We start from the raw sequence: 21,363 nt of genomic DNA on the forward strand, positions 1-21,363 counted from the left end.
AAAGTCTTTTAAACATGCAAGGCACTTTTTCTGAATTAATCATTGTATATTTCAGGCTCTTGCTTTCATGTGCCAATGTGGAAAATTAAAACTATAAAAAATAACCTAACGAAATGCTTTTCAACTCAGCTGATCGAATTTAAACTCAAGAAACATGTTTTATTGAAGATTTGAAATAAAACGTTTCGGAATAATCGTTATTGGAGTAGAAGACAATTTAGAAAAAAATTTAATTAACGATTAGATTAATTAAATAAATATTATTAAAACGTATTAAAAATTTATTATAATATTTTTATATTGAGCGACGAATTTAAATATTGTATTTAAAAAAAAAGACCTTAAAATTTGATATATTTAGCTTTCTCCTCCGTCCCCTTCGTAATTCTTACTCTTAACATTATTTAATTATTTTTTATTTTATATCTATACAATTATTTCCTCACAAAAACGTGCACGATCTATAAACTTGAATAAGCAACTCTGACAGTTTAAATTCAAGTTTTCTTATCAGAGAAGCACAAAATAAAGGCAATGTGGTCACTTGTGATTAGAAATATTTAAAAATATTCCAAAATTATGTAAATTGTCCCTTAAGTAAAAGTCAAAGCGACACGATACATATTGCAAGCTTTGGTACATGTTAACTAGATATTAAAATTACATATCTAAATATATACAATTACATTACGTTAATACTAGCATAATTGGATATTTATCAGATAAATACTTAATTTTAGTTTACTCTTTAAAATATCTAAAGGTCGAAGAGCCTTCTTTTTAACAATAATTACTATCAACGCTTAGGTAACACATTCAATTTAATAAAATTAGTTATTAATTAAAATTAGACGTAACATTAGGTAATTACAATAATATTAATTACAAGATATAAATAATATTATACCGTAATATTACCTACAACTAATTTTTAAGCACACAGGATTTCTTAAATACATGCTTCTGAGAGCAATGTTTAATCGAACAGTGGTTTCGAAATTTTGGAACGATAGTAGACTTATGACCTCAGGGAACATAAACATATTTCCTATATAATTTAGGAATTATGTTTACGTGGCTCAGGCCACATACGACACAAATATTATAAAAACTCAATACAAACTAAGACAATTAAATAAAGTTATTTGTTAAAATAATGAATTTGAATTAAAGAATAAATTATGATCATATTCGCTAAAATAGAAAAAATAAAAATAGATATTTTAACATAGCTGCACATCAAATTTCTCTTAAGAAACCACCGTCAAGAAGTTATGAGTTAAAATTAATAATTATATATTTTTATTTACACCAATATAACCGATTTTTTAAATGCCACAAAAAGAAATAATTTTTTTATATATCTTTGCTATCAATCAGTTAAAAATATTATGCAAAATATCATAAAAATATAAATTCAATACAGTCATGCCTTACAGATTTTCCTAAATTTTAATTAAAATAGCGACAAGTATAATATAATAATCCAATTTCAACTTTTAATTCATTCTAGGTCTACCTAATTTCAATGTTTATATATTACGTTTATTATTAGATTTAATTGGATAATATAAATATTTTTAAACTTATGCCTAAATAATGCAACATTTATTAGGACTTAAGCTAAAACAGACTATAGCTTACATACATTGTGCAAAATTGTGGATGTGATAATTATATATAGATTGTTCTATAGTTCCTCATTAATCGAGATAAAAATGGTATGGCAAATTAAATTGTGTACTCTAATACAATTTTAAATTGTGTATTATCATTTTCTATTTATGCCACAGTTGTAATTATGATTATATGATCTCAAAATAGAAATGCATGTTACCCGAACAACATTTTTATACCCGATACCCTCATGTATTATAAAATATACAACAATTATTATTTTTCGCCAGCTAAAGGCGATTAGAATAATAAGTATATTTTATATATAATTATTTTGAAATGGTTATCGTATGTGACAAACTACACATGTAGTCATAATCGATCAACTTTAATTGCTTAAGTACAAACATATTTAGTTCTGAGATATGCAATTACGATTCTAAAATCATTTAGAATTATATCAAGCAAATAAAATCAACATGCCCTTAGTAGGTACTAGAATTCGCCTAAAACAAAAAGGTGCAATACACCTATTTTTTTAGTTCTTTCGTTTCTCTAATTTCTATAATCGCAAATTGAATTTCGTACGTATTTGTTAAATAAAAATTAGTCACATCTTAATTCTGCCAATAATATTAAAAATGCAATATTTGCCCAGATGCAACTAACAGAATATCACTTTCAACAACTCAAGACGTACCATATTTTATGCCTACGGTTATATCTTATTTTATGAGAAGGTGTACCTTATATATTTGCACGAACAAAGCCTATCGGTATATATAATAGAATTATTTTAAATTAACAATTTTATCCAATATATATTTATTTTTGCTTTATTTATTTTAGAATTACTGCAACGTCCAACCGATGATCAACAAAGCAAATGTATGGAGTAAGCAAACCGTCGTCGCTGAGGAACCGCCTGTTCGTACTCCTGAAACGGTAAAATAAATTTATTAATAATTATTTTTTATTTATTTATAAATACGATTTTTAAGTTCATGCTGGATGTCGTCTAAAGGCGACACCCGCACACAGGTAGTCATGCGGATGTCGTCTATAGACGACGCTCGTAGCGGAAAGAAAGAAGAATAAAATTGTACCCGAATACAAATTTTGAATGAAACTAGTTGGTATTGGTATTTTGCCTTGGGGCAAGTTACATGAATTTCCCGACATGTGTAAATAATAGACTTAATCAATAAAAAATACAAACAAAACTAATATCTTTCGAACAGTTTTTGAATTTTCAAAATCAATTCAGAATTGCGGGCTAAAACGTAGACGAATTTTTTTCACTTCTCTCCGATTTACAAAGAAACGGCTCGGCTGATCGTCGCGCAAAATTGATAAACGGCTTGAAACGTCGAGAAAACATAAAATTAGCGAATAGGAATTGTTGATGAAAACATTAACTTCTCCTTTGGGAAGTTAAAAATATTTTAAAACATCGGATGTGAATTCATATAGAAAAAAAATACGATAAATCGCGAAACTGTAGGTCTGTATCAAATTATAAAAGAGGCAATTTTTCAATTAATTCATATTGATTTTTTAGAAATGAATAAACAAAGCTAAAAGCTCCCACAACCATCAATAGAATAATTCATAATTGCGATGTAAGTTAGGAGTATTGTTAACAAAAATTTGCTCACCTGATATGTTTTCAGGTTCTGGTGCTTCTGCAAAAGGATTAGAAAAAACAGGTGTTAGAATTAAACAAAAAGGGTCAAAGCATGCACTAAACTAATTGTTCTTAAGCAAAATTAATCAATTTCCATTTTTACCAATAGTTATATTTTTATATCAATGAACCAAAACCTAAATTTCTAGATTCAATTTCCATGAAAATCAAAGATTTATTAAGTTATAAAAAATAAGCAATTGTTATAAATGGTTGTTAATTCAAAAAATCACCATTTCTCATTAATAAATCAAGGTGTAATTAACAGGTAACTTTTCACACTTTCTCATAATTTGTATTTTATGAGAAAACAATCTTTAAGAAATATTTGAGTTATCTATTCTCCAACCACACTTAATCCAAATATCAAAAATTCCCAGGTCATTAAACCAAAAACCAATGATTCATTCTTGTAAAAAAAGAATCAGTATGGATAAATCATGGCTATTTCAGATTTAATTATGAGATTTAAGTAGTTTTGTTTAAAATAAAATAAAAGGTATTTGTGAGTAATTTCTAAGAATAAATATTTAAAATAAAAATTACCTTCGAGTCCAGCAACCGCAAATTTGAGGTCGATGGCGTGCGCAGTACCATGTCCATTTTCTGGTTCGGCGACAACGCGGTAACTTCCTGGTTTCAAATTTTTCAAATGTTGAGTAAACATGTAAATATTGTTGTGGGATTCACCAATCTCTAAGTCTTGAAGATCTTTCTCCTAAAATATCGATATAAAAATCAAAATTTTGTTGAATATATCATTGTTTGGAATAAATACTCAAATTCCTGATATATGACGATATAATTGGATTAACAATATTTACCTCAAGTTTAGAACCCTGGTCCAACAATGCAAATCTCATATGTACCAAAGGTGAGATGCTGTGTACTTTCCAGCTCACATCAGCATTTCCTTCCTCATCAATGATGACATCTCCTAGCCATTCAGCAGCTGGTCTCCTTGTCAAAATGATATGTCTGCTTGTGGTTGTGCCAACTTGATTCTAATTAAAAAAAATCCATAAGGACAAAAAACACTATGATCTAATATTCTACATGATAAGATCAATCCAATGCTTTGGATTAAATCCATCTATTATTATTATCTATTTCTTTTCTATTTACCGATACAACACAAGCGTAGTTTCCAAAATCTTTGTCGCTGACATGGTCGATTCTCAACTCCAGACGATGTCCACGTCCGTCGTGTCTTGGCATCATGGTGACGTGTTTATCAGAGCTATTCCTGACTGCGTCCTGGTGATGTTCACGAGATAAAGTGAAGTTCCAGTCTTTGGCTGCGGGCATGGCGTATACATCGCAGAAAAGTTTAACTGCATAACCTTCCTCGGAATGGTGAACATGCTGGGGCACGTGGATTTCTGGTTTATCTGCAGAAAGACCAAAGAGTTGATATAACGTTTAATAGGAAAATACTTTGTTTTTTTCAACTTACGTCTAATTTGAATCCTGACGGTGGCATAATCCTTTCCAATACCGTTGTCTACCATACATTGATAGTTTCCACCAAGATGTCTGGAAGCCTTAGGGAAGTAGATGGAATATTCGCGGAATTCACCATGGTGTTGACGTAATGTAGCAGCAGTTATGTTTTCTCCCTAAAATAATACGAACACAAATTGTATAAGAGAAAAATTTTCTGGAAATTTGAAAGTATCCACTAGTGGATTTATTCGAATAGACCACAATAAAATAATAGGTTTGATTACATTAGTTCATTTAGACAGCAGATATAATTAGAACTTTTTAATAGCATAATAAAATAGAAATTGTGCATAATAAAAATAAAGTTATAAAACTAATCAAATTGAATCCGTGCCAAATATTGCGTAATTAATTTAGTACTCGAAATAAACTCTACTATACATGATGCAATGGAGATGAATTTGATTTATGTATTTTATATACCATTTCATAAATAAAGAAAAATGATAAAATTATGCGTGTCCTATGATAATTTTCATATTTTTTTGTCCCACTTTAATGTTTTATATTTACTTTATCGATTAAACACATTCCATAAATCAATGTTACATAAAGTAGTAGGCGTGATTTGTAGCATGAAATGCAAAATTATATAGATCCCAAAATTGGCAGTTTGCCAATTGGACTATTTCACGTTTCTTGTTCTTTTCTCTCCAAAGGTCAGACTTCATGCAAAGGTCACCATATTATGACGAACACCGATGCTTCAAAATAATTGGCTGGGAGCCACATTTTGAATGGCGACACGAATACCAAGGGCAGATGGCTCCAAAAATTTATATAATAGTAATAGATTTATGCAAAATGGTGAAGCATATTTACATAGAAACATGGAAACATAGAGAAGGATTATATAACAAGAAGTTACTAAAAACAACTTGGATTTATATTCGTACTGATTGCATTACTCATCGCAAACATTATTTTAGACTTGTATTCAAAAGCTTTTATTCACAGGTCATAAGAAGATTGATGACTGATGATATAGGAAGTATAAAAATATTTTTTTCAACGCCGTACCTTTGTATACATTTACCAATTTCACAGTTTTACTTGAATTTTGATGGTTTATTATAGTCATATTTAATTAGTTACGATTTAAAACTTCAAATCTTGATCAAAATCAGTTTTTGATTAAAAAAAACATGTGCAATACAGTTAAACAATTATTGTATACATATTAGTAATATTGTTTACAACAAAAAATAAGCAATCGGTAATTTCACAAAATGAAACTCCAATTTTGTATATACGGATTGTATTGATATTGTAATTAATTTCCGAAATATTTAATGTTCCCCATCAAACTGCTGTTCATATTTGAATATTTCAAGTTGTTTCTAATATTTAATTTTCATATAAAATTTTTAACCGGGCCAATTCAATAACCATAATTTTTATATTTTTTTGCAACTGAAGCTTAAATGGTTTTGATAATAAAATTCTAGTCCAAAATCCAAAATTTTACCTTTCTAGACCAGAAAATGTCAGGTTTCGGGAATCCAGACACATCACATTTGATTTCCAGTTCATCTCCTTCATTGATTTGTGCATGGTTTTCATCAGGATGCACTCTTACTACTTTTGGTGGACTGAAAACAAATTATAATCATAGAATTTTATAGTTAAATTGAATAAATGAAAAATTTAGAATATTCCAAGAGATTGTTCTGTCTTCTTAGTATGGTATGCTTACCCTTCGACTTCCAGGTCGTAGTGGATAATTTTATCTTCGACAATGCATTCAAACTTTCCGGAATCTTGTGGCAAAACTTTATGAATCGTAAGTTTCAAGTCTTTGTCCACTGTGTAACGGACATCTTGGTAAAGCATTCTGTCGTCGGCAGTCAAAGTGTTTCCATCGTGTTTCCATGTCGTTACGTAACTTTCTGCAAATATAATATCTTGATATATCTACGAAACAAAGTAGTTTCAATATGATAAATTGTATCAATTCCTTTACCTCTATTCAAGAATTTGCAAGGCATTTCCACCGTCAACCCTGAGGCAGTTCGTATAGGACCTCCAGCATCGACAGGCACAGGAGGAAGGAATGGTCTGTGGACCTCCAAAGTTTCTTCTTCGCTCTCGTAGTCATCTTCATTTTCATCATTGGCATATTCTTCTTCAGGATAATCTTCTGCAGCAGAAGTTTCCGATGTTGCTTTGTGCTTCTTTGATTGTGGCGCCGAAAGAACTGAAAGTGATAAAAAAATTAATATTAGACATTTTTGGATTTTTATAAAGATATGGAATAAAAGTTCAGCAGTTTTTATAACAATTTAAAGAAAAAAAAAATTTGATTTCTTAAATATTTTATAAGTGTTTCCAATTCTTAACCGCCCCACCTTGAATGATGATATCGACCAAATCAATCAATATGGTGGAGTTATCTTGAAGACAAACAATGCCACTTTTAGCACCAAGCTGGTGGGTGGTCACATCAAATACAAATGTAAATGTATAGAATTGGCGACACACATCGCTATAACTGTCATTAGAGTTTACGAGGGCGAAATTAATGGTGACAACGACCAAAGAACAACGAAAACATTAATCATACGAATAACAGACCACGACGATATGCAACTAATTCAGTGGGGAGGCTGATAGAAATTAGTCAAGTAGTCAACTTTTAAATTAGACAAAACATCTTGTAAATGTTTTTGACCGGTCTGATTATCGGGCCTCAATTTAGTCTATCTCTAGTAGGCAGATATCTACTGTAGGTAGTACCTTTTACCTCAGTTTAAAATTTTATGGTATATCTTACATCATGTTCCGGGTTCGATACCAACTTCGAGCAGCCTATTGTTAGGCAGCAGTGACAACGATTTCTACTTGGAAATATAGATAGCAGCATCAATAAAAAGACAGCCCATTACATAAATTCTAATAATAAGATTATTAAATATGGATGGATTAATCGTTGGGTCACCATCTAAAAATAGGGAGTAAGAAAAAGTTTCAGCCCAATAGCTCATAAGGTTCAGCGCAATAGGACATAAGGTTCTGATTGTTGTTAAGATTTGAGAAAAAAAAAAATTACATCAGAATATATGCACAAAGCCCTAACATCAATTAAATTATTTTACATAAATAATTAGAATACTGCAAAGATGACTAATAAAAAAATAAAAAATAATGCAAATGAAATATAAAATATGTTTGTATCTACGATTGGTTGGTTCCGATGCTCAAGCCAATTTTGATGGAGGACACTAAGCCTAATATCTCCTGATGATGACAAAATTTTATGTCAAAACGTTATACCATACTTCTCATATGTCACAGATTTTCTAATATGTAACAGAATTTAGCAGCAAAAAATGAATGAATTAAAAAAATCCATCACTTTTTCCACCAATGTTCCCACTAACTGAAGATACTTGAATATGTGCAGATGCATAACCATACATTCCAGTAGTTATTAAAATTGATTGTTTTACATTGTAATTAATCATTTTGAATTAACCGTGCAAAAATTTGCAATTTCTTAATAAAACTTAATAAAACATCACACGATGCAAAATTCTCAGAACAACTATTTTTAATATTTATTTTGATCAGAACCGAAAATTTAAGGCGCGAACTAGATCTGATAAATTCTAATGAATTAAAAGTTAATATTATTTTATACATTTAAGTAATCATTAATAAAGTTCCATGGCTAAAATAAAGATAATATATCACTAAAACTAAATATTTAGAAAATTTATCAAAAATCATATGAATATGCAACGCCTTCGATTATCAATTTGAAGAGTTCTCACGATAATTCTTGGTGAAGTTTTTAGCACATTCAAGAACAAATGGAAAATAAATTTACGCCAATTAAATTGATGATAATTGAAATATTCAAAACACTTTCTCTAAGAAAGTGAAGTGAATATTGATGGACCATAAAACATCTACATATTACGACATCACAATATCGTAACTTACTAGAAGACTTTATGATTAAAGAAATTGATTTTGTAATAGAAGACGTTCCTAGCAGGAATTATTCAGAATCACCATCAGAAATCAATATATCACAATCAGGAATAAATAGTTTTCATGGAATCCAAAGGATCCAGGAAATGTGTCATTGAAAGAAAAATAGATGTATTCTTTTTATTTGGTGAAATTACTATTACTATCTTACTACTTATTACTAATTAATACTTGTTCCTTTCAGAATTCAATCTTAATTTGATCCAATATTGCAATAAGATCACATAAAAAGTGGTAGCACATGTTAGTAGCTTCTGATAATTAAAACATAACAAATAAAAGTCAAAAGAAAAGTATGGAATAAAATGGAAAATTAAATTTGTAACAATAATCTAATTAGAATAAATTGGTAAGAAAAAAATATTGCAGTGGAACATTTGCTACTCAGTAACTTTATCCTCTATCTTGGCAGATTTTCGAAATACAATCTTGAACTTGAACTGAATTGAATATTACACAGAGACCTTATATCTTACAATCTCGCTTTCTTCAAAGAGGTCATGTCCAATGTTTTATGTCGAATATATTTCAATTTGATTTAGTAAGCACGATTCCAGACTGGTAGATGTCACATATAAAATTATTAAGACTTGTATGACTCTACCGCAATGCGGGATATAGAAACATGCAATAGAAAATATATTGAATTAAATTGTTAGATTGATCTATTTAATATATAGATCTTGATGTAAGATAGGTCGGAACTTAAAGAATAATAGTTGTGAATTATTCTTCTCGTCTGGAGTTGACTCAGGCTCGAGTAAAATATTAGAAGTTATTATCAAAATTCTATTATCATACCTTTATTATTTGTACATTTTATATTACTAACTTTTCATCAAAAAATCTGATACCAACTAGTTTTAATTTTTTTTAACAGCAATCAGAACAAAGTGGTTCTATGAGCTATGATACTTCTCCTAAACTACATTGCTTTTTAGAAGACAACCTAATGGTTGTCATATATACTTCAAATCTATAAAACCCAAATCTTGATTAGTACTGCCATCATTAAACAATTGTTTTAGATCTAGTTTTCAATATAAGTTGATGCCACTTTGCTATTTTACATTTTCTTCAAAAATATGACAAAAGGTCTTAATTTACATATTCCAGACGTTGCATTTCGCCGAAACGGTACTATTTCTTATAATTTCTTGTATATTTTACCATCTTAAATTCCTCGATGTTCTTCGTATGTTATTTTAGCTTTCAGTGCGACGCCCTTCAAGTTTCGATAAGGCACCGAGAATTATTTTAATTGATTCGACGAATTTGGATGAGAACTTCAATTGTGTACGAGCAGAGTAATTGAGACCGAGCCCATTCGAAAACTTAGGGTCACGGACTCAATATGAATAAAATCGATACAACATAAGTTTGATAGACAACTGTTAAGCAGACAATGGTTGAGGATGTCTACGATTTACGAATTGCGTATTTAGTGATAGTTGAATGAAATCAAAAGTTTAAGAATAAATTCGGGATAGACTCGTAACACGTGTCGAAAATGTAAAAAAAATCAATTTTGTTCAGGCGTTGGTGATATGCTACCAAATACAGCAGTTTTAGCTGTCCAAAATTTCTAGATCTTGTTACTACGAGCAGTTTACTTCTTTAAAACAATCAATCTCAATAGATCCTTCTTCACGATAAGTTCTCCTCCAAAAAGTTTTTATACGAGTTCACTCATCCGTGATATTATCCAGCACATGTTTTCGATATCAAGTCCTATCCACCAAGACACCGAAAGGCCTTGTTTTTAAGATCAACTGCCACCGCTCCACAATTTGATCCGTTGACGAATTTTATTGTGCCAACAGTTCATTAAACAAAAAGGACGATTTTTATATCATGAGACGAAGGCAAATCGTTCGAGAAACGTACATATGATCCCAGGAAATAAAGAGATTGTAGTAGAAAATTTTAGTTATTTTCAATTTTTATTTATTCAAATATATACAAGAAGGAGAAAGTTTTTTTTTATCTTATATGCTCGCAAAAAAATTTTTTTCTTTATTAATTTCTCGTAGAGTAAGTTATAGTAATCGCCAAAAAATTGAAAATGCAATATTTTGCATATTTTTACGTTTCAGAGGTTTCTGAACATTTTGGCACACTTTAGAAAAAAAATGTATGTGTGTATGTGCGTGTGGATACAATTCATCGTCCACGATTTTGGGCGCACGGATCAATCTATTTGAATGATTTAAAAAACATTCGTTTCCTATTGATAAGGAGACTTGCTGATTAGTTTTAGAAAAGGTTGGTTCGGCCGTTTCGGAGTTACGAGCCAAATAATGAAGAAAATAGGGATTAAGTTTTTGAAAGAACGAAACATTCGATTTGAATGATTCAAAAAACATTTCATTTGCATTGATTACATTTGCAAAGGCAGATCAAGCGGTTTCGAAGATCCGAAAAAAAAAGTTGAAGAAATGGCATTTGGCGGTCCAAAATCAGATATTGGCTACAGTCAAAACTTTCGAGTAATTTCAAAATTTCCAAAAACAGATATCGAAAAAATCTATTTTTTAAAGAAATACATGATCTTCTCAAAACATCTCAAAAAAGATATTTTTATCATTTTTTTCAATTTTCAAAAATGTTCGAAAAAAATAAAAAAATCTAAAAAAAATCTAATTCTTCTCTTTTGAGCTTTTAAAAATTTTAAATGACGGTACGGGATGTTCCAGCAATTTGCCTTAAGGCACGATGCCATGCACTACTAGTTATTTTTTCATTTATACATGGAATTAAAACTATTCAGTGTAAAATATTTAATATAATGATACGATTTGGCTACATAAGAATAGTTAAGATTATATAGAAAATACTGTGAATTTTTTTTCCTCCATAATAACAATGCGGATGAAAATGTCCTAAATAAGACTCCCAAAATTCCTAAATGTCCTACAACTTTAGCAAGTTTTGTGATAATCTAGTTTTTCGTCCTCTTCTTTAAATATTACAAAAACTATAAATTTGGATTTTAAATGTAATAAATTCATACTTTTATAAAGCAGGTCTTTATATACTAAACCAGCAAATCGGGCGAACACCGTTTCACCACCAGATGGTTTCACTTTATGTAACATTTCGTTTGGTGATTAAAAGATGAAGATAATATTTTTCTGCTGTTGGAAGTGAATAAAAATTTGCACAATACACGTGATTGATTTGATGGGTTCCAATTGAAATGTTAGGAAACGAATAACTTATTTTTTCACATTTTTTGCAAAATTTCACAGTGAACACAATGCCGTTTTGTCACGAGCAGAGAACAATGTGTAGCTGTCCAACAAATAAGTAGCAGTCAAACAAAAAATATTAGTTTGTAGTACATGTTAGATATCAGAGATGACGCTGTATGTGAAAAAAGAAAGTGTTTACCGCTTTTCTGTTGAAATCTTTCTTCAATGTTCTTTGCTATAAACCTCACGGAGTCCGAGACCTTTCCAACGAATGCAAAATCGTCGAAATCGGTTTGTGTGTTCTGGAGTTATATCGTCAGGGAGGAAAACCCGACTTATTTTTATATAGAAGATAATAAGAATATATGACCTAAGATAATCCAGAAATTATTTATCTTAGATAATTTTTGCGTAATCCAATGTCCATATCCTTTACAATATTTTATTGTTTTGTGGTAGTAGAATGCCTTCAACTATTGGATTAGGATGGATGCTAATTTTATTCTATCTGAATTCCTAGCATCAATGTAGCATCCATCCTAATCCAATAGTTGAAGACATTCTACGCTCTTGTTTTGTTTCTCGTACAGTTCTGAATCTAAACTGTTTGGAACATTTATTATTATTCGCGAGGATCATGGTACCCCATCCTTTACCATTCGGAACCCTAAGAAAGGACACCGCTCCGTCGCGCCGAGCGGTTATATAATTGTTATGACTCATAACATTCATATGGCATACACGTGTTCGGTCTCCGTACTGAATCCTAACCAGAGCCAGAAACAATGAAGTAGTAAGGAAAAAGATACCAGATATCATTCGACGTGATGAAATTACTCTACCGTTATTCCAACTTTGAATAATGCAACTTTTCAATTCAAATCCTGCTGAGTTGACAGGAAATGCTACGGATGCCAGAGTGTTTGAAGTTGAATATTTTCGAAAAAAGGCGCCCGGACGTGTTTCAATTTGAACTGATTCATCGCACCCGAAAAAATAAATGGTTTAAATATTCAGAACGCGTACAAGTCGCTCTTCAGTGTCGAGCTTTGCTATAATATAATGCCATTATCGCAATGGACTGGGTTTTAACTAAAGATATGTGACACTTACGTAAGACATGGCCTTATACGAAAAAGCGTAGGAAAATAACTTTTACTTGATACCAGAACTAGAGAGATAATTGCTATTGGGCACACGTCAATAATCGAAAATAATCTTGAACTTAAACAATTTCATAATCGATTCTGTAATTAATTAATTAAGTGGCGGGAATAGCTCAGTCAGTAGCTTGCCCGACTCACACGCCAGCGATCCTCGGATCGATTCATGGCAATGACATAAAATTTGTAATATTGAGTTAAAATTAAATAGAATTGGAATAAAATTAGGAAGCAAGAAGGAAATCAAGATTATAATTAGATTTTGAAGAAAAGGAGAAGGAATGAATTAGTTGTGAAGAGCAGAAAGAAAAATTGGATGAAATGTTTAGAAAATTAGTATAGAATAATACCACTCACATGAAAATCATAATTAGCTGATTACTTACAATTTTGATTCTTAATTAAAACTGTTTTGAGAATTTGTTTTGATGATTATCTTCACGAAATTAATGAAATATGCATGTAAATCATTGGTTTCCCACCTTTTGTAGGGCGCTCTCCTGATTTTTAATAAAAATGGTTGCACTTCGTTAATTTTTCTAACTATCTAGTTTCAGAAATACTCAACTGATATTATAATTCATATCGGGCATTAAATTAATATACAATATTATGTAAAAAGATACATAAAACATATTATTTATTCATTCTTTCTTTATATCAATACGACTTTTTCAATTTATTTTCAAAATAGTATTTTCAAAACAGCTACACACCCTCTGAGATGGCGCGTCCCACAGGTTGGAAAACACTGATGTAAAATATTTGAATATAATCAGAGGCTTTGAACTAATATAACGTATAGTATATTACATGAAAACATAAAAGCCATTTTCCTCGAAATTCCAGTATTATTAAAATTGTGGGCTATTGCAAATATGTATACGAATTAAAAAGCTTAAAATTGTTGATTGCAGATCAACAGAAAATATAATATTTTCAGAATACCAGAAAAAATATTCATACTTATAAATGTATCTGTGTTGATCGTGTTTTTCCTGTTAAAAATAAGTGTCATTTCATTATTCTACATATTTTTTTACCAATAATGTTTAATTTGATATGCTGATTAAATGAAAAAATTTAACAAAGAACATTTATATGAAATCCTAGTTATTAGCAGGTATATAGAATTTAATAAATTAAAATCCTAAAAAAATCTATTTAGTTTCTCCAGATATCCATATATGCGATATATTTCTACTTCCAAGGTGTCGATAGTGACATCACTGTTACCAAATTCATTTTATACGACCAATAAATCAATCTAATCCATCTACATATTAATTATAAAATCAATTTCCAAAGTGCCCATAAAACCACTACCATATAAAATTCACACCTAGTTCGTGATTATATTTTAAACCGAGCCGAACAATTAAGAGTACATTACCGTAGTCTAACCCATAATAAAAACCATTGAAAAATTAATTATTCAGCACGTGAACTATGGCGCTTTCTTTTGTCGACAATTAAATTTATATTATGATAGGACTGCGATAAATGGTTTTGGAAGGTAATAAAAATATCCGAAATTTTTTAACAATGAAATCTTCGGCTATTTTGCAAAGTGTCTGTTTCCGCTTGAAATACGTGAGAGGAAAATGTTATTTGTGGAATACTGATTAGGATTGACACTTTTTTCGAATAAAGAATAAAAATGCAAAATACCTGCAAATGGCAGGTCCAACGGTTTCGGAGACGCATAAAAAAAGTTGAAAAAACACAAAAAATAGGGTAGATAGAACACGCAGAGATATTATATAAGAAGAAGAATGAAGAATTGAAGGACGTTAGGAGTTGAGTAAAATTAGAATGAGTAATGAATTTATTTCGATTACAAAAATGAAGTGTTTTTTAGTTGAACTTCTCTAAGTATATGAAAGTGAATCCGCAAATTATCCGTTTCATTGAAGTGCTCTTTGGTAAACCACATTTTTTGTTTTTTGGTCTGACGTTAACACAAACAAAGCGGATGATTTTCTAAATAATCTATTTGAAATTTATCCCGCAAACACTAAGCGATTGGTCTTGCAACTTGTTATTGCAAACGCAAGGTGAACTGGAAATTGCAATCGTTTGAAGTCAAACGGAAGACCAGTCGGAATCATTGGTATGTCCCAAATCACCAGCAATTTTTTATTGAATGGTAAAATTCAGTGCGTGTACCATTATTCTTTGCGGCAAGAATTGCTCGGTGACTTAACTAAGCATAATTCTGATAATTCTCACTAATGTCATTACTCGAATTTTAAATTACGGTGCGTGAAGTTCCAGCAATTTGCATTAAGGCACGATGCCATGCACCATAATTTGCTTAGCTATAAACCTTGTGGAGCCCGAGACCTTTCCAACGAATGCACAATCGTCGAAATCGGTTCGTGCGTTCTGGAGTTATATCGTCAGGAAGGAAAACCCGACTTATTTTTATATATATGTAGATATAATCACGTGATATAATAAAAATAGTGTATGGTCTAATAAAGATAGGGTAGATAATAAAGATGATTCAATAAAGATAAGGTAAAAACGAAAAAAGGAAGTTGTAGTTGTATTGTTAAATGCTTTAAAGAAAAGTGAATCCAAAAAAGCGTTAATTTAAAACAAAACATACTTAATAATACTAACAAAATAGACTTCTGTTTAGCTGTAGATGTTACGTATTAAATATTTATATAATCACAATAAATTAAATATTTTCATGGTTGAATTTGACGGCATTCACCAAAGTACTTAACATTAATATGAATCGTATTAAATTATATTGAAAAAGTTTTGAATCATACAATGCTGCAATTATTAACTATCTAACAAAATTCTACTGAAACCAATAAATTGGTCAATTAGTTGAATTTAATTGAGAATCTCTTTCCTCCGTTGCATACAAACATTCCTCCAACATCCTCACAATAAGTCACAATGCTAAGGGGTGATTTCGGCGTGGGTGGCTTTGTAATATCTGATGGAAGGTTTTAGTATAGTTTCATCCCCTCGAGAGCCCCCCTCGTGATGGCGGCCGGGCGCCGCGGAGTCGCCGACTCGACCCAGATTTCCGACGCATAGCGACGGCTCTCGGGGGGATGCTGGAAAATGTTCGATGGCTTTTTTCTGTGTCATAGAATAGAATTATATTGTTCATTAATATAGTGGAATTAAATTATTGATTGTAATGAGGAAATAAATTGAAAAGCTAGAGCGGTAATATGTAGGAGAAGTAAGTTTACTGAGATTGTCTTGTCAAATATCTTGTCTATATCCATTATTTGCTCACCAAATATTTTATAAAAAATTAAATAATTAAATCTTTCAAAATTGGTGTCAACTTTTCATAAACTAGAAATAAGACTGTTTATGAAACGACTGGTATTAAATATGGCTGAATTATGACAATGTAGTAATATGACGAAGTATGGAACATTGAATACAATTAGGGTTTATACAAAAACCGACATTTCAGAAAACCGGTTTTCGAATTTTAATTTTACTAAAAAACCGGTTTCAACCGGTTTCAAATTTTTAATAGAAAATAAATTTTTGCTCGAATATTCTGTAGTTTATCCGCAAATTTAGTGTAATTTAGAGTAGTATTTGACTGAATTTATTTATTGTTCAATTTTATAGATCGTAAACAAAATTATTTTAATTTTAATTAGTGGAACTAAAAAATAATAGTTTATCTTGATTAAATAACTTTGAAAATAATTATTTGTTATTCATGCATCATTTTCATATATAAGCATAAAAATATTTTTATGATAGTGAAAGGAAAGTTTTCGAATAAATAAAAATAATACATTTTTAAATAAAAAACATTCATTAAATTAAATAAAAAAAAAATAAAAAAATATTAGGTACATGTTGATACATACTTGTTAATATCAATTTTAGTTTTAAAAACAATAAAGCTAAACTCGGGTATTGTCTGTTCCGAGCAATTTTAATTAATTAATTTTAAACATTCTAATTGTTTTTTTTGTTCAATAAAATATGATTTCAAAAAACTGAGAACGTCTATCGAATTGCTACTTACACGTGTCCTTTGTTTACTCATAAAATTTCCTGAAATAGAGAATACTCTCATACTTGCGGCCAAATTATGCTTAATAGTTTTTAAAGCCTGATATAATAATTCTAAGTTTTTTGTTCTTTTATTTGTGGCTTCTAGCGTTTAAAACTCCTTTTTTTTAAGTTTGAGTAGAGGAAGTTACTTCTTCAAGAATAAGCCACACTGATTTAAATTAATATATACACTGGTATAAAAATTTGAATATATACAAAACCTTTCTGGGAACCATTGCAGACTGATAAGATATCAAATGCTAGTGAATTGATATGATTTCAAGAATCAAAACGCTTTCATCTATCTTTTATATTTGGCTATATTTGTCATTTTCCATTTATACAGTGAAAACCGACTTTTTTCACTAAAAAAACGGTTTTCGAATTCCATAATTTTCGTCAAAAACCGGTTTTAAAACCGGTTTTTGAAAACTGACAAACCCTAGTTGGAGCCCAAGTATGGAGTATTGGATACAATGATATATCGTCAGTTCTACACAACACAGCAAAAATTACAAAACTTTGTAATATCTTTCTCCTATAGTTTGGCAATCTTTGATTCTAGTTTTGGCCAGTTCCACAGACACAGATAATTTTTCCTCCCGCAATGTAGCCATGATATTGGTCTTTATGCAGAGGAGTCAGTGTCACAATATCGACCCACGTCTAACCTTCGCTTTGAAAACGCAGAATATGCAATATAATATATCAACTCTTCCTGTTTCGATGCGCATTTTCAATAAAATTCATTCAATTCTCAAGGATAATGTTGATATTAAAGTGATGAGAAGAATAGCCTAGGATTTGATTGCTAAACTAATGTGTGACTATTGTTGAAAGACACGTCGGAAACAAGGCTTATGTCACCACTCACTTGATAACCTTCAGAGTGATTTTGTTACATATGTATAGACACCAGAAGTAGACATAGACTCACTTTTCATCAATTTTCATCAATATTGAGATCGGCAGACAATAATGGCAACTCAAAGCGGACGATGCATTTGTCTCAGGATAATGATGAAAATATAAATAGGTAGATTTGAACCAAAAACTTTATATATAGACATGGTGTCTCAGAACTTAAGGTCAAGTTGAAACGGGGTGATAACATTGATAGTAACAATCGCGAAAAAATTAGAATACAAATATTCTGTGTAGTTTAAAAATTATGAGCCTTTAGGTGCAACCTATAGTTTTGGAAGAACTGTAATCATTTTTATTAAATTTTTTCATTTGAACTCTGGTTCCGTAATCTTAAATATCATTTCTAGGACCACAGTCAAAAAGTTGTTTAGGGAAAAAAGTTCCATCAAAAGTGATTTCAATGCCAACTCAAAATTAATACCACCCAATTTGTTAAGCAATAAATAAACAGTGCTTAGAAAAAATATGCAAGTTGCCTTCCTTAAATTTTATACGATTTAAGACTGCTGCCTTAAATCAAATCCATTTAATACACTATCGATTATTATTACAGGTGTTACATTACGTTGTTATTACCTTTAGACACGAACTGCGCAAAATTATTACATGATGTTATGCCGAATCGCACTAAACGATATTATATAAATACGAGTAGCAAATGCGATAAAATATTATTTTAATAATAATCACTTGGCAAAACATTACATATTTCTATAACATGCTGATTGAGTCATTGGCTAAATCAAAACATACGCAGTATAAATTGGAAGTTTCTAAAATCTCAGTAAAGGAGAGATCAGAAGAGACATGCAATTGTTTGACATGTATATCCGTGGTTATTTTAATAAAAAGTAGGCAGTTAAATCCTTATAATAAGTCGAAACAAAATTATGACAAATAAAACGAATATAAATTAAACGAGAGCTACCTAAAAGTTAGGAGAAACAACTCTCAGGCAATGTTATACGTATTCCACGTCAACGTTTCAAAAGCTCCTACTCGCTCAATACATTTAGATTTAATAAAAATTTCTTTAATGCTGATATTTTACAGTACAATTTTATCTTTTACCTAAAAATAACAGCGCGAAACTTTAATACGCAACCTGCAACAAGCCGGCGTGTCCTAATAATAAATAAGCCTCCAGTCAAATCTATTTTCGTCCGAAACTAAATCGTAAAACGCTGATTAATGCAACGATTAAATTGGACCAAAGCACGTATAGGAATTAAGACTAAATGTTACGTAATATTTCCCTTTCATCCCTTCCACTTGACCTAAAAAAAAGTTAGATAAATGTGTCGAAATACCTGGTGAATGGTGATCGAAAGATGGGTGCGGTGCTTCTGATATTCTGGATAGGCAAGAAATAGGGATTGGATTCATAAAAAATGTCAAGGATTTCTCAAGGCAAGGGTTTGTGAAAACTATTCTCTATAATGTGATACATTAATCCATATTAGCCCCAGATTGTTCACTAAAAATATAGATCATTTGGTAAAATAAATAACTACATATACAAGAAGTGGTGTATGGCATCGTGTCTTAAGGCTGAAACTTTCCGCACCAAAAAGTACATTTTTTAAAAAAAGATAATTTTTTTTTTAACTTTGAAAAAATAGTTTCTTGAGAAATTTTAAATTTCTGAAGAAAATTAAAATTTTGGAAAAAAAATTGACAAAATATGTTTTTATTCATTGAAACCTTTAATAGAAACAGCTAGACCTTAATATCATACTGCTTGATAGCGAACTGACCAAGGTAGAGATTGTAAATGTAGCGTAGAATTGCTGGCATACAAAAATTTAATATTATACTGCTTGATACCAAGCTGACCAAGGTTGAGATTGTACCTGAAACTAAGAATTGCTAGCACACGAAAACCTAATATCATACCGCTTGAAACCGAGCTGACCGAAGTTGAGATTGTACCTGGGACTAAGAATTGCTAGCACACGTTTATTGCTTCATGTAACATTTAATTTCTGAATCAAAATTTATGTCTTTTACTATTTGGACCGGAAATGCAGGTAGTTTATCATATGTGACTTTTTCGATACCTTATCAGCCCTCTAAATAAATATTGTTTTTAATCTGCGTGGTTTTATCGTTTGTAAACTACGAATGTGCTTGATAAGCTTTTGATAATATTGATAGCATCGTGGCCTAAGAACTGCCCACGTCCTAAAAATAAAAGTTGCATACTTTCACGTGCAGTCGTAATAAAACTATAACAATTGTTTGAAATAAATATTACAACGATATGCAAAGCTATTAAAACCAGTACTTGACTTTAAAATTTCTTTTCTTTACTTTTGAATGTTTATGATGCCATCTCGCGACGACCCTAAATATCAAAGTACGAAATAAGGCAAGTTTTTGGGAGAATTAAAGGAAATTTTTAAAACAACATCCATCAAAGTATCTTCACAACTATTCTTTGTTATTATTTCATCAATCTTCATTTACAGAAGATTTGGTCAAACTTGAGGCCACCGTGATATCAATCAGTAGAAAAATTCTCATGAAAATATTTTTTTAAGTAAAAATAGCCCTTTCGATAATAACTTTAACTTTTCGGTAATTACTTTCAGTAGAGATAGTTATGCAAAAAATTAATACTTTTACTCTTTTTTCCCTAACTGATTTAGCATGTTTAAGACTGAAAAACTAGAAAACAAATTTTGTAAATAAAAATTTTCTCACAAATTATATTATTAACTTCCCGTATGGTAAGTTATGGTAATGAGCCGAAAATTGAAAGTAAAATTTTTTGCATAGCTTCACGTTTTAGAGGTTTCTGAACATTTTAGCATACCCCAGAAAAAATTGATGTGTGTGTGTGTTTTGTGTGTCCTCATGTTTTCGTCCACGTTTACGGGAGCACGGATCAACCTACTTGAATGGTTCAAAAAACATTCGATTCCTATTGATAGGAAGATATGCTGATCAGTTTTTAGCTAAGGCAGGTCCAGCCGTTACGGAGATACGGAGCAAAGGGTGCAGAAAATATAAATCAAGTTTTTGAGAGAACGGAGTATCCGAATATGATGATCCAAAAAACATTCAGTTTGTAATGATTAGGAGAAGTGGTGATTATTTTTTGGCAAAGACAGGCCCAGCTATTTCGAAGATACAAAGCTAAATGTGCAAAAAATGGCAGTTTTTGAGAGATCGGATCGAAATCGATAATAATTCAGATTTTAATTTTAAT

General features: G+C 30.5%; 1 protein-coding gene across 1 annotated transcript in view; it reads right to left on the reverse strand.

Moving 5' to 3' along the window:
- Positions 1 to 3,990: 3,990 nt before the first annotated feature.
- The window catches only part of LOC113386308 (hemicentin-2-like), a 329,199-nt gene continuing 311,826 nt past the window's right edge, over positions 3,991 to 21,363 (reverse strand). The window contains exons 2-8 of the mRNA XM_026624097.1: positions 6,774 to 7,007; positions 6,507 to 6,699; positions 6,279 to 6,402; positions 4,761 to 4,923; positions 4,430 to 4,695; positions 4,083 to 4,308; positions 3,991 to 4,022 (exon numbers count right to left, since the gene is read on the reverse strand). Coding sequence (XP_026479882.1) covers positions 3,991 to 4,022; positions 4,083 to 4,308; positions 4,430 to 4,695; positions 4,761 to 4,923; positions 6,279 to 6,402; positions 6,507 to 6,699; positions 6,774 to 7,007 — 1,238 coding nt within the window. The remainder of the gene's footprint in view (positions 4,023 to 4,082; positions 4,309 to 4,429; positions 4,696 to 4,760; positions 4,924 to 6,278; positions 6,403 to 6,506; positions 6,700 to 6,773; positions 7,008 to 21,363) is intronic.

This window comes from Ctenocephalides felis, unplaced genomic scaffold (assembly GCF_003426905.1).
Source record: "Ctenocephalides felis isolate EL2017-DRISC unplaced genomic scaffold, ASM342690v1 CF-g0.4_SCAFFOLD_03571, whole genome shotgun sequence".
Classification (NCBI taxonomy): Eukaryota; Metazoa; Arthropoda; class Insecta; order Siphonaptera; family Pulicidae; genus Ctenocephalides; species Ctenocephalides felis.